Genomic DNA, 14,787 nt, shown 5'->3' on the forward strand with positions numbered 1-14,787 from the left:
GAATGCGTAGAAGAGCCTGAACGATACTAAAAAAAGATTTTAAAATGAGGGAGGAATACATTATATATATATACCGAGCGCAAAGATGTGTTTATAAGGCGCATTGCATAGTATGGACGAAGTAGAGCCGTCGACAGCTGTTTTAGACAGTAAAGACAGATGGTAGACGCATATTCTTGATGCTTCTTATTCTTAAAGGCAGAATTCTGTTTATCTATAACTGCTGGGCAGGTCTCTGTTTGAGACTATTATTCCCCAAAGATTTTCTAGAAAAGTTATAACTTGTAAAAGATACAAATCTCCGGACGGTGGGCGTTAGCGTATCGTTATTTTTCAAATGAAATATTTCGATTAAATTGGTTTAGCACCCACGCGGTTACTTTCAAAGACAAATTTCGTAAGTCGAATTATCGATCGATCGATCGAATATAGTAGAAAAAGAATCATTTTAATTTCCGCCATATTAAACATTTAACGCCAATGATCAATTTTGTTTTATCCGGAACCACTCACAAAATTGAAGAAGGGAAGCTTAAAAAAATGAATACAATCGATCGAATTCAGACTATTTATGGTAATTATAATAACCCGATGTATTTAATACGCTTATTATTTATTTAAATCGATTAAAATTACGGTTTTATCTCGAAGAAGATTCATTTACGTTCCGATTTATTTAGCACGGTAAGAAAGGAGAGACGTCTCGGATGCTATTACAAAGAAAAGATGGCCGCAGAGTCCTGTTACATTTAAATTAATTGAGTTTAAAGCATTTTTTTTTTTAAAAAAAAAAGAGAAAAATATCGAAAATCGATCGGTTACAGAATTAAACGAGAAAAGTCATTGTTTCAGCTGACGACCGTGACGCCCTTGACCGTGGCAAGGGCACTCGACGCCCGATCTCAACGAATATTACTAACGACTAACGCGCCATTTCGTAACCTTAAAATTATTAACGCTAATTACAATTTATTAACCACTTAATCCTTATTTAGAACCATTCAGGAGAACATGTTTGGTCGGTGTGAAAAGAGTAGAACCTTGTATCCGTGTAAAGAAAAGGATGTTTATCTGGACGCTGAAGTTTATAGAAGACATCATTACCGAGTCGCAAAATTTCATTAGCACCAGATAACGCCACCGGTAATGGAAGTTTTGTCGCCCCGCTGCAAATCAAGTTTACTCTCTTTCTTTTTATTATTATTTTTCAAATCACCAGAACGTTTATATATATAAGAATCATCGGTCTGCGGATAAATATATTTATTAAATTTAAATTATTCATGCGTATTCCTGAATATTTTCGTTGCTTTAAAAAAAAAATTATTTATTCTTACGATTAGATTAATAATTGAAAATATACGAACGGTAAGAGAAATAAGAATTTATAAATTATTTAAAGTAAATTCTTCAACAAGTATTTAATTTTTTCGCCTTCTTTATTTAATAGTAAAGTGGAAATATTTATGTTTTATCCATTACCTTGGATAAAAAGGAGGGAAACGAAACATTAATCGTATATATAAATATATATATATATATATTTTTTTTTTCTGGAAATATTTTTTGAGTTTATTGGTCGTCAACGATTAAAATTTTTTTTTACTGAACATTGAGATTTTTTAACAGCGTGTTTGCTCTCAAATTGAAATGGAAATCCAATGTCGATATACTTGGGTTTCTGGTAGACTTAACACTTTCCAACTTCTAATGGATGCGTTTCTGGTCGAGAGAAACTCCGAGTTGGACATTAAGTCCAGCTTTTACTCCTTAAGTATAGAGCCCGTTCGAGGACGTTAAGTTTGGACACACGTTCGATTTATTCTATCTTAATTCATCTCCGGAGATGACGATAATCTGTACGCGATTCTAAACTGTCGCAAATGTCGTCTTAATAAATTACCGAACATAAATGTTAGCGACTTTGGGTTTTCGTCGATACTGTAAATTAATAAAATGAATCGGACGAGCTTATCTTAATCGAGATAATTTTTCTTTTTATATTTAAGTCGATTTATTATTTTTCGATTAAAGTAAATAGAATCGAAATTCCTTTTGTTCTATTTCTATCGATTTATAGATAAATAATTTATATCGTAGTTAAAGTACGGATTTCGATTAAGATATAAAACGGCTTAAAATTGGTTCTTCTTAACCTCATAAAGCAAAATTTGAAAGACCTTCTGCGATAAAGCCAACTGTTCGTCCGTTTTCAGCCATGCTACAAACGAGAATGACACATTCTATCCAGTTTCTTCTCGACAAAGAAAAGTTGCCGAACATTTCTTCTGCTTTTCTGCTCTGTAGAATCCTAGGCAACTGACTTGGAAAGAAGAGCCCTTGCACCAGTCTGATTGAAGAAAAAGCTAAATTCGAATATCCAGATATACGAGAAAATGTTTCTACTGCACCCACCGCATAAGAAGTAAAAGAGTTTTGAGATTCGGATACCTTAAAATATTTCATAGAATGCATGTAAATGGTTAGAATAAATTATTATATATATATATATTGTTCTGAAAATATAATGTGTATTCTGTATTATTAATATTTATTATATCGCGGCGAAAACTTATGATTAAGATGAAAATTAAGATTTAAATAAGGAAGTAGAAGCTGTAAGACCTCAGAAATCAATCATATTACTCGATAACCAGTGACTTTTCGAACCGTTAAGTCCAAAATGATTTTTAAAAAAGATTTAGAAATAATTCATAATTTGAAAGCAATATAAAATCATAAATAATAATACTATCTTGAAGAAAGTTTATTCATAATTTAGTATAAATATAGTATTAAATCTCTTGTAGTTTCTCCGCACTTGCCGCGCGATAACGATATAACTAATTGCAAATGAAAATGACCCTCGTTCAAGTTTCGCATCGAAATATACTTAACTAACCGCAGTTAAATGTAATCTTAAATTAATTCCATAATGTAAAATGTATTAACGGTGTGGAAAATTGATTTTTCTGAATTTACTCGATACGAAGAAATGAATGAATTATTATTATTTTTTTAATCCAACTTATCTTTTCAGATAAGCAAATAATAAAAGATTTAAGGTGAAAAATGAAAGAATTAATGTGAATATCTGTCGTACGTGCAATGTTGTATTAAGCATTATGGAGGTTAGGAAAAGATGACAAATTGAATTAAATCGTTCAGAATATGATGTCGACAAATATAGTGTCTTTCATGAAAAAGGTAGGCAATTTTATCATTCAAATATATCTACGTGATGAAAATTTAAGTGGTTTTAAAAAATCTATTGACTTTTTTTACATGTATAAATTTCATTTTAGTCACGTTTTACAATAGTTTATTTTAGTCACGTTTTGAGTGACGTTAGTAATGAATTTTTATTGCGAAAGAATAGCGCTAAGATTAAGAGAAGTGAGGTATATCTACCGGTGGATTCAGTAATTTAATTGGTATGGTGTTTTTTTTTCAAGATCGTTAAAGGTAGTGGCGGCGAAGATGCTATTCAGAGAACAACGAAACCCGTTCTGTCTCCCGCCGTTCAGGAAAATCCATCTGGAAGGCCTTCTCCGGGAGATTTGAAACATTTAACTAGCGAAGAAAAGCACATTTTGCAAAGAGTTTGGGAGAAAGAAGAAGAGTTCGAACAGGAAACACAACGATTGAAGTGAGTGTTGTTGTTCTGTTATCTTCAGTGGAACGTTATCCTATGGGCGAAAAGGCAATTGGCTGGGGGCCCAAACCTTTATATACTCATTACTGTAGTAAGTATATCGAAATTTAAACTTAGCGTCATATCTGGGGAAACTAAATTGCCGGTGTAGTTCAAGCGCAGCGTAGAACTTAACCCTCCAGAGGAAATCAGGTCCCCCAAAAATTCCCCCAAAGAAAAATGCCCGAAGTCAATCCTGTACGTGGGTTTCCACCAATTCAAATTTGCCCAAGAAGCTATAACGAGCCACTGGTTATCCTCTTTTTACATCTCGGAAAAAATTTTACAAAGTTTTATTATTTTTTCCCCATATTTAGAGTAAATACTAAAGCAGAAGTAACAGAAAAATATGTCAAACAGCCTTGTAGAATTTGTAGAAAAATTTTAGAACCCAACGAGAAGAGTTACATGTGTGATGGATGTCAGCAAAGAGTGTGCGACGATTGTGCTTCGTACACATCAGAAACTAATCAGGCGAGTCGAATTATGTAAATTGTTTAAAGTTAACGAATTTAAATAAATTAATTAATACCAATTTACTTTTTATACTCTCGCAAAATAATTGAAAATGTGTATTAACTTCGAAATATTATAAATTCATAAATTCATAGCAAACAAATTAAAGTGGCAAATCTTACTTTGAGATTTTATTAAAGAAAATTGGTTTAAATAAACTTGTATTTTAGTTAGTTTACTACAAAATGATTTTATAATACGATATTGTTCTATAATTTGACGAAATTAATAAAAAAATTTCCACAAGATATTTTTATAAGCTGTAAAATCATACGTTAATGTTACCTTAGGTAGCCAAGATGGCGGCTAGTCTCTAATTCCAGCAAGGAAACAGTGGGACGCACGTTCTAACCTAACCTAACCTATTCTAATAAATTACCATAATTATTAGCAACCAAATTATTACAATAGGTTAAGTTAGAACGTGTGTCCCACTGTTTCCTTGCTGGAATTAGAGACGAGCCGCCATCTTGGCTACCTAAGGTAACATTAACCAAACCATATATTGTACTTCTGTGTTTGTTTATTTTTATTGTACAAAATACGAAGAGTTTGTAGAACGTCATAGTACGTGTTGTTATATGGAAGTATAATACGTGATTTTACATCCTGTAAAAGACTATCTGACACTAAACTTTCTATTAGTTTCTGTGAATTACAGGACACTATCACATCATAAAATCATTATGTAGTAAATCAATTGAAACATAGGGGTTTATCTAAACCAGTATCCTTTAATTAAATCTCGAGTTGGGTTATACCTTTTAATTTTACTTCATATAAATTTATGAATTTCACAAATTATAGATCTATAGATCATAAATTCATTGTTACATCATAATTCCTGGTAATAGCAGAATTTCTGTATTGTCTAATGTCAGTCCAAATTCGATAAATGCACGAAAGCAAAGAATGAGAAAAGTTAATATTAATTTTGCAGAATTGCAAAAAACTAATTTTATTAATTTCTTTTATATAAAATATAATATTGATATTTAAAATTTGTGAAAATGAGTGAAAACTTTTAGCTTATATTTTCCAAATTTCATATGCTATATAAGACTATGTAATAAATGCAATTTGGAAATATTTTATAAAGTATTACAAAGTAATAGATTAAATTTACAAATTTGAATTCATTTCTCTAATATTGTATAATCTAAATAAGAAATCTTAACGTTATTTATAGATTTTTTCAAATATTCTTAAAATAATTTCTCTTATCGATTACTCAAATTAATGATCACTGCTTTTTAAATGTATATTCTTTTTATTTTAGACACAGATAATTTAATTACCTTATTATTATTAATGACTAATTTTTAAGTCTTGCTATTCTTCCAGATTAAGTCGGACACTAGAATTTTTTTTTTCCTTTCAGCTTGTCTTTATTATAATTGAAACAAGATACATCTCCCGCCTTTGTCTCTCCTCAACTTTTACAACAATTCTTTGCATAATCCAAATACATTAAAAGAGATGAAAGGCACAATTTGGAAGAAAGTTTTGTATATAAATTACTGTTAAAAATACAGTTTTGGGGGCTTTCTTCTAATATTAAACCTTGTTACTATTAAGGTGCCAATAAAACCTTATTTTGGTTTATACGAATCCTAAAATTTCTGTCTTAAATGTTTAAAAAATTCGTTTATTAAAGAAAGTTTTAGACACTCGCGACTTTTAAAGGAATTAAAAACGAATTTACCAAAAGTTTTATACTTTTTAAAACATTTTTTAAGCATTTTAATTGTAACAAACTTTTAAAATTAGAAGAGAAATGAAAGAAATTTTAACATTTTTAACAGTAATTTATATGTAAAGATTTTTTGTAGTCACGTTTATTATCGTTCTTTGGTATGTTTAGATTGTGCAAAGACATTTAGAAGCAAACGAGGAAAGGCAGAAGCTCGAAATACGTTTTGTTTCAATTATAATGAGGAGAAATTGTTGAAGGGAAAAAATCTATTTTCTTATTTAATCCGGAAAATGACAACAGTCACAAGTTTCTTTAATAAAAAGAAAAAAAATGTACAGTTTTCATTAAATAATTTAAGTCTTGATGAAAGTTCTTATTAGACTTCGAGATATTAATATGTTTTCTCATGTAAAAATCATTGTCTCGAACAAATGCTTCTCAAAATAACAAATATATTAACAAAAATGCTTTTGTTAAATTATAAAGAAAGGGATAATATTCGAGTGTACATTTTAAATATATAAACAGTCAAATTATACAACTTACAAAACGAAACAATAAATTTTATTTCTAGATAAATGTATTAAAATTCCTTCATTGAATTATTAGATTAAATCAAATTATAAAACGCAGTGACATAAATCTAACTAAATTTTAATTCAGAGAATTTATCTTCCTATCATAATTACAAAAAATATGTCGGTAATTAAATTAATCGAATTACGGTAATATTTTGAATGGCCAGTGTCTGTTTCTACAACATAAATCCAGGGGAATAATAATTCGAGATGTAAAGCTGACACCTTCCTTTGTGACGAGCTAAAAATTTAATCATAATTGGTTTATTTCATACGAAGTTCGTTTCTTCAACTGTTATTTATAATGATAAAAAGGAACAGACAGTTCTTCATTAGTTAATAAGAATTTTAGTGACATTCTGTTTCAGATAAAGATTTAAAAAAAGGTTCTAGATCGAATAAAGAGATTTTAGTTTGCAAATCACTAAAAACTGAGCTGTAAATCCGATGATAGAAAAAATAATTAAATATAAGAAGTAATTCATAGTCTATTCGGGACAATTACACGATTAAAAAACGCATTGGAATAGTAAGAATTTGAAAGGAAGAAGAGACATTTCGTTCGTCTTCCATCAAATTTTTCTTTGCTGTAGGAAATACACATAAAGACATGGATCGAAATTAATAAATGCGTGGATATTCATCATCTTTTAAAATATCAAGCTGAATTTGAAAGACAACTGGATTCAGATTTATTTAACTGAATTTGAAATTCATAACCGGCATTTAATAAACTAAAATATAAAAAAAATAGAATAAATTTCTATTAATGTTACTTAAATATGTTTATCTCGATACCGAGGATCATTCAAAATGTCTTCCGTATTATCTAAACATATCCAAGAAATAAGAAAAAGTCAGATATTATTTTGTATGCAATTACTTGTAACTATATTATCAAAAAATAAAAAATAATATTAATTTAAATAATTATTTACGTACATAATGACATAAATTTATTTTATTTTATCTTATTAAATAAAAATACAAATATAAAAAAACACAGTCATCGAATAATTTTATTTATATGTTTTATAAATTTTTAAAACAAGAACTCGTATTAAATGTATACATTAAAAACTTAAAAACAGAATGCAGAAAAATTCTGTACTTTATTTACGTAATTATAGAAATATTTCTGTATTCTTTTATCATTTTTTTAATTAAAAAAAACATCCAGTTGTTGAAAATTATCTTTCCAGAAATGGATCTCGGCAGAACTACAAAAAAAAAAGGAAAAATAAATAAATGTTCTTTGTGATATTTTATCTAAGACTGTACTTTCGAATAATGTAGGTTACGTGTCATATTAAGATTAATTCGACGTCCGTCTACCATGCAAGATAAAACAACTTTGAATCCTCCGAGAATCCAAGTTTCGTTCTATTCTCTATTCAAGTTTGATCCCGCTGTGGATTGGTCCATTCGTAATGGACTTGCGTAATTGTAGCTGATTATACACCCTTAATATGTCAGCGCCTAGCGATAACTAATCAATGAATTAATTTATTCGGTTTCCGAAGCCTTTCGGAGTTCGAATAAATGTATTAATTATTTGAAAATAATCCGAGAAGTAACTAAAACTTGAAGCACCGTGATATCTGAAATTTTACGAAGTGGTCAGCTGCTGAGGTCGCTTAGTAAAGTTTATACAAGTTTCTATTTCGAGATGTCTCGGTAATATAAGAGTAAAGAATCTTACAAATGTATCAATATTTTGTCTATTTAGTCTATTCATTTGATTTTATAAATATTAGGAGACGTTGGATGGATGAACAATGCGGTTTAGACATCGGTCTTCCACTCTAGTGGATCCAGGATCGAATCTAGACGGTCGAAAAACTCCATGAAGGTTTTGAAGTGGTTTGTTCTAGATATTCAGGTCCGGTCCCTCACCTCCGACCGTCCCATTGTGTGCACTAAAAAGGTTTCTTTTTAGTGCCCACAAGTTAGAGACCTGAAAACGAAAAAATGTATATAAGGAGGACTGTTTTCAAAACTTACACATTTTGTTAATATTTGCCATTAAATTCTAAAACTTTCTGCTTATCTAGGCCTACAGTTTAAAATATACAGTAATTTTATTAAAGTTTAAATATGGTAAATGTAATTGCATGTAGAATTATTTGTTAGTTTCCATTGCAGAGCACTTAAGTATTTAAGAGGTAACCGCCGCTTTACTTTCTTATTCGGAAGCGACCGTATATTTTAATATTATAAAATGATAGATAACATTTACTTTCTTGTAGTAACAGATCATTTATCATTAATAATTCTACGGATGGAATACAAGATAGAAGAATATTTTGAAATCAAAATAATTTATGTCTTCCATCGATAAGCTCTTCTCGATGGATGTCCTCTTTTATGGCATACTTCGTAATAAATATTATTCGAACACTAAACGAAACATTTTTAGATTTTTCTATTTAAATGCTTCTTTTACGATTATTTGTTTTGATATTGAAACACAAAGAATATTCAAATTCAAATTCTTCTTATGGCGTATCAAATTCGTATATATCAGTCGAAGTAGAGGGTGTTATTCATTTATAACACATTTAAAAAATGAATATTGTTCGACACTAACATCGGAAATAGTCTAAATTATGCAAATAACTAGATCGAGATCGGTTTAGTGGAGAGTTTTCGATTAAAAAATGAACGTTATTTGATAACTATTAAAGTAAAATGTCCACTTTTCGTTTCAGGAATGGAAATGTAGCTTTTGCAGAAGACGCCATCACAATCAGGTTTCGAGAATCACGGTAAGTCGAGCATGTTGTAAATACTTAGATAAACGACTTCTATATTTCAAGGGAACGAGTTTACGGCTATTGTAAGACTCGCTAATAAATCATTGGCAGTGTCGCAGAATCAAAGAAACGGGACGAAAGTAATAAAACGAAAACTAACACGTCGTTGTAACGGCCGGAAACTAATTCGTTGTAATCCTTGTTGGTAAATCTTAGAAATATCTCTCTAATTGCAAATGGCGCTTCTTTAATTACACGTTATTAAAACAGAAGAAAGGAAAAATCTTATAACTTAATCCTTTGTTCTTGACATTTAATCTTTTTATTCTCTCTTAGTTGATCATCTGTTCTTATAAGTGATTTCCAATTCGCGCAAATATCAAAATATCGTGTTTCGTTTTATTTTAATAATTAAAACTTACGATAATCGATTTAACTTGCAGATAAAACTTTCTAAGTTATAGCCACCAATTACAGTAATATGTTTATATTACGCTTTAATGTAAATTTATGTTAACTCCGGTGAAGAATAGCTGAAGAAGTTTCATTTATTTATTTATTTCTTGTAGTAAGAAATGCTTTATTTACCATATTGAATATTTCAGTTAATTATTTTCAACTTAATCAAAAAATATCCTTGGAAAAAAATATGAGTTTCATATATTTTTTCAAGATATTTACTTCTTAAAAACCTCATGCATTGAAATAATCAGCTAGCTTTATTTCCTTTAATTACATTAAAGCATCATTTGATTATGATACATTTTAATAATAATTTATTTATTTATTTTTTTTTTACTTTTTTAACGATATTTTCTCGTTACTTAAGTTAGAATTTTATGGGTCCTATATGGCACGACTCTTACAATCCTTTTCAAAATATTTTAAAACGGGCTTTAATGGATTTTATATTTTCATTTTACATCAATTTCTCGTCATTTTCTCAGTTATCAAAAAAAATCTTATTGATATTTTAATGTATTATTAAAATATTTTTATTAAAAAGTAAAGAATCAACGTAATCGAATTTAATTATTGATAAATTTTAAAATATATCAATATATTGATAACTTATTTGTTACTTGTAAAATAGGTCATCTTTTTTCTTATTTTTATGTCATTAAAAGTTTTTAATATCAATATAATGAACACGAGATAACAATTTCATAAAGAAAGGTGCATTTACTGTCTGAACTAAAACAAATATCGCCAAATGCTCTTGTTCTGTTAGGTTTTTAAGATAACAGCTTTTTTTAATCTGGAGTGCATGAGAGGTAGAATGGAGAGTATCTGGTAGAATCTAGTAGAGGTAATTCTACATCTGTCAATGTCTTACAGATTTTTCAGTTGCTTCTCGAAAGGTTTTATATTAGCCTTATTCTATACATCTAATAAAGTAGAAAAAGTATTAATAATAAGAAATATACTAATATTAATAATTATTTTGAAAGAACTAACACCCAAAACCACCGTAAAATAACGTATAACACTTGAACTTTTCGTAATAAATATTCAGTTTCTATGTCAAATTCGAATTAATTATAAATTAAAAACAGCACTTTTTATTTGCGAATATTTTTTCTAAATTGAAAAAAAAACTGAAATCAAACATCCAAGTTATATTTTATTATCATTTTTGAAATATCTTTAATTAAATTCATATGTAAGAGATGTAAAATTTTTAAATTTATTTATAAATACATTATCAGTTTATATTATCTCGATTCAAAGAAATAAACTGTGAAGTACTACGAATTATTATTTTTAATCAATTAAAAATGCAAAAATTTGTAATGTTCAAGCATGTTTAATGAAAAACATAAAATAGATTTTGTTTTTATATTCTGTAGGCAAATTTTTTTATCATAATAAGTTTCAAATTATGCCTTTGGCAATGAGAAAAAGTTCAGATAAATTATCGATTTTCACAACGCTATGCTGTTATTAAAATTGGAATTTTCATCCGAATTCTTAACCATTTCCGTACATGTGTAGATGCGAATAAATATTTATTTTTCCAGAATCAAGACGTATCAAAAGAGATTCCGAAAGAAAGCTCGCAAATTAAGATGACAGAAAAAAAGCACGCGGAACCGATAGAAAGAAGCAAGGACGAAGAATTGCCGTTGCCTAACCAGAAAATTAAACGAGAGCTTTCGAAACAAGACACTCGTAGAAGTAGACCTCCAGTCGAAAGACAAAGTAAAGTTGATGTTCCGGAAGAAACGGAAACAACTTCGAAACAAAATACACGAACGTCATTTTCCCGTTCACCCGCGGAAAATATAAAACCCGATCAAAGTAAATCTCATTCCTATTCTCATAGCGATTATTCATCAACTACGGGTCAGCAAAGACCTCTTACACCATCCGATTCCAGTAGAAACGATCATCCGGATCAAAGTTCATCGAAATCAAAGCGGGGAGGTTCCGAACAGTCTTTCTCTCGACCGGTTGATCGGTCAATTAATCAAAGTATTAGAACAACGAAACAAAAAGCAGACAACGAGAAATTTGTGCCGCCTCGCATGTTTTCTACCTCAGAGAGTTCTGTCGAAGATCCAGAAGACGAAGACGAAAAGAAACGAAAAATTAAAATTAGAAAGAAAAGCAAATTTCAGAAATCTAGAACAGAAGTGGATAGTCCTTTCAATAGCATGGGATCATCTACCGAAACCGGAAGTGCTTTTGAAAGCTTCGACAACGATTCGCGCACTTTACTCACCGTACAACGAAGAAACTCCGACAGCTCCGACGTTAGTGATCTTAGTGGAGACGGATCTCACGACCATAATCATCGACACGGCTACGTCGATAGAAGAAGGAACACCAGAAGAAAGTCGCTTAATTATGATTCTGACGGTCCCGCCATTCGAGAAAGTCACAGACATAGTAACCGTCTTTCTTCGCAGAAATCTTATTCTTTTGAAGATACTCCTTCGGAAGAAAGAAGAGCGAGGAGAGTTTATACCGAGGACTTTCCCATTCGCAATCGTGCAATGTCTTTTGATCATGGTCTAGCCATTGACGAAAGAAGACATCGAAGTCTTCCTCGAATACCCCCAGTCAGACCTCGATATCACGATGGAGACAATATTAAAATAATCATCGACGATGTTGACGGCGAATCCGTCGGTAAGTTTTGTAACTTAGCTTTGAGACACGTTATTTCTTTTTAGAAACCGAATAGCAAGAATTTCAATTGGGTTATCATATTTTTCTTTGCAAAAGAAAAAACGTTTTATTTATTAATGATAAATTACGGTATGAAGTTTATAGTTATTTAGTTTTCTTTGACGCCTGGCCTGTAAATACTGTATTTACATTATAATTTTAATGAATTGCGAATGCATTCTAGATTTACTTTTGAAATCATATAAAATTTTACTGTATGGAAAACTAATATTTAAAAAATAACTACGTGAACGTGGATTGACGACGGGGCTAGTAAATTTGTTTTGTATTTCAAAAGTGTTTTCATACTTACTTTTAATGTTCTTATATGGGTGATCTGTCAAGGGGTAAGTGCCACCGGGAGGGCTTTCTATGGGAAACTGATCCCTATTCAAGTGTTAGACACGTGAAGAAAGCCTGAAATATTTCATATAGCCACCCCGTTGGCGTGGCGCAAACCCGCGACCAATTGTTCGATAGTTTTATCCACTCGGTCACTGGTTGGCGGCTGGTTTTCAACTGACTCTCTACCAACCTCCAGATCAGTGAATCTCAACTTTTCTAAAACCGCGGAACACCATTCATATACTTTTTCTTACAGGGAGCATTAGCATCAATACATTCGAAAATAGATAAGCAATTCCATGTTTACTATTCTCGGGAAACAATGAAGCAATAAACTAACAAACTTTAATATATTGAATAAAATAAAAACATAAAATTGCCTACGAATATTGCAATGGGAATAAATTTGAATAAAAGCTTTAAAATCTTTTCTTTCGTGGAACACTCGAGGAACACTGGTTGAGAACCACTGCTCTATATAAAGCTCCAATCTTTCGAAATGTGCATAAATATATACCAGTGAGACTCCTATATCACGGTACTGTACGTTAGGTACTGTACACAGCAATTTCCTTAGCATGCCGAACTTGCTCCGGTTTCCTATATTACTGCATTAACTATAAATATTAAACCACAAATTAAAATAGATATATTCTGTGTATTTAAATTTCAGTCGGACGTCATTTCAGCTGGGAAGATCGACTGAGCGAACCTCCATACAATTCTTCTTACAGGCAAGTATCGATAACATTTCTTTTCCAATGCAAATACTGTATTCTCATAATATTTTATTTGCTTCCATTTTAACATATAAGTTTAATTGTATGTGTTGTCTGTCCATACAAATCACACGATTTAAACAGTAAATACGCTGTAAATGCAAATATGATAGATAAGAAAATGGTAGCGAATTATTTTTATATAAAATGATTTTGCTTGTAGGAGTTATAAATAAAATATTTGATTGAATACATCAGAGTTCAAAATTGGTATTTGAATGTGTATAAAAATTGGGGAAAAATTGAATTTTTAAGTTCCATTTTGTTACTTCAATTTCTTTTATCTAAATATAACATTGTCTGATAGAATTCTAGTCAATTCTTCTTTTAAATTCTTCTTGATAAAGTGAATTGTTATAACTGATTAATTGCATACTAAAAGACGTTTTAAATTTTCAGATATTGAAATATTTAATTCTTTTAATTTCATTTGTTTTCGTGATAATTTATCTTTCTAATTACTGCCTTTTACTAATTTCTCTTACTTATATTTTTTATTAAGAATTAGGTATTTTACAGAAAAGGATTCTAATACAGCAAAAACCTGTCCAAAACGGAACCCGAATAAAGAAACAGGAAAAACTCTTCGGAACAGAGCGGTTTTCTATGTTTAAAAAAAAAAAAAAACTTGTTCAAAACGGAAACCTACCAAACCGGAAAAATATTCGGTACCGTGCCATTCCGGTTCACACAGGTTTTACTGTATTCAGAATTAGAAAGCAAGCAAAAGGATAAAAAAACAAAAAAAAAACAATTATTGCCAAACCTCTACACTCGCGCCTCACACAAAATGTCCGCCGATAGGTTGTCCGTTATTGGAGGTTCGACTGTTATATCACGACAACGATAATGTATTATATCTCTATAAATCTCTTAAAATATTGAAATTGTAAAGCTTGTGAATGTAATCGATAAATTTAATTCATAAATATAACTGATTCGTAGGTAAGCGTCGAATTTATTATTGAATAAGAACTGTTCAAAATTTGTAATAATATAGTAATTAACATCATAGATATGACTTTTAATTAATTGAAGATAAAGATTATTCATTGTGTTTGATATTTACAATTACATTAAATGGTTTATATTATACGATTCATCATTTTAAATTGAAATGTTTCTGCCGATTCTTAACATTAACATATTTATTATTCTATTTACAATAAACTGTCTAGATTCTAATCTTAAAGCGAAAAGTTTGTCATAATTAGGAATTAAACAAAGTTTAAATTAATACGATAACACG

The 14,787-nt window shown here is 30.0% G+C and overlaps 1 protein-coding gene across 1 annotated transcript in view; it reads left to right on the forward strand.

Annotated features, from left to right (window-relative positions):
- Nucleotides 1-13,606, forward strand: part of LOC136975178 (uncharacterized) — a 35,939-nt gene extending 22,333 nt beyond the window's left edge. The window contains exons 2-7 of the mRNA XM_067270214.1: nt 3,041-3,207; nt 3,456-3,649; nt 4,012-4,168; nt 9,196-9,252; nt 11,262-12,375; nt 13,433-13,606. Of these exons, the coding sequence (XP_067126315.1) occupies nt 3,172-3,207; nt 3,456-3,649; nt 4,012-4,168; nt 9,196-9,252; nt 11,262-12,375; nt 13,433-13,566 (1,692 nt within the window). The 5' untranslated portion in view covers nt 3,041-3,171 and the 3' untranslated portion in view covers nt 13,567-13,606. The remainder of the gene's footprint in view (nt 1-3,040; nt 3,208-3,455; nt 3,650-4,011; nt 4,169-9,195; nt 9,253-11,261; nt 12,376-13,432) is intronic.
- Nucleotides 13,607-14,787: the final 1,181 nt, after the last annotated feature.

Source organism: Centruroides vittatus, unplaced genomic scaffold (assembly GCF_030686945.1).
Source record: "Centruroides vittatus isolate TY-2023 unplaced genomic scaffold, ASM3068694v2 contig_364, whole genome shotgun sequence".
Taxonomy (NCBI): domain Eukaryota; kingdom Metazoa; phylum Arthropoda; class Arachnida; order Scorpiones; family Buthidae; genus Centruroides; species Centruroides vittatus.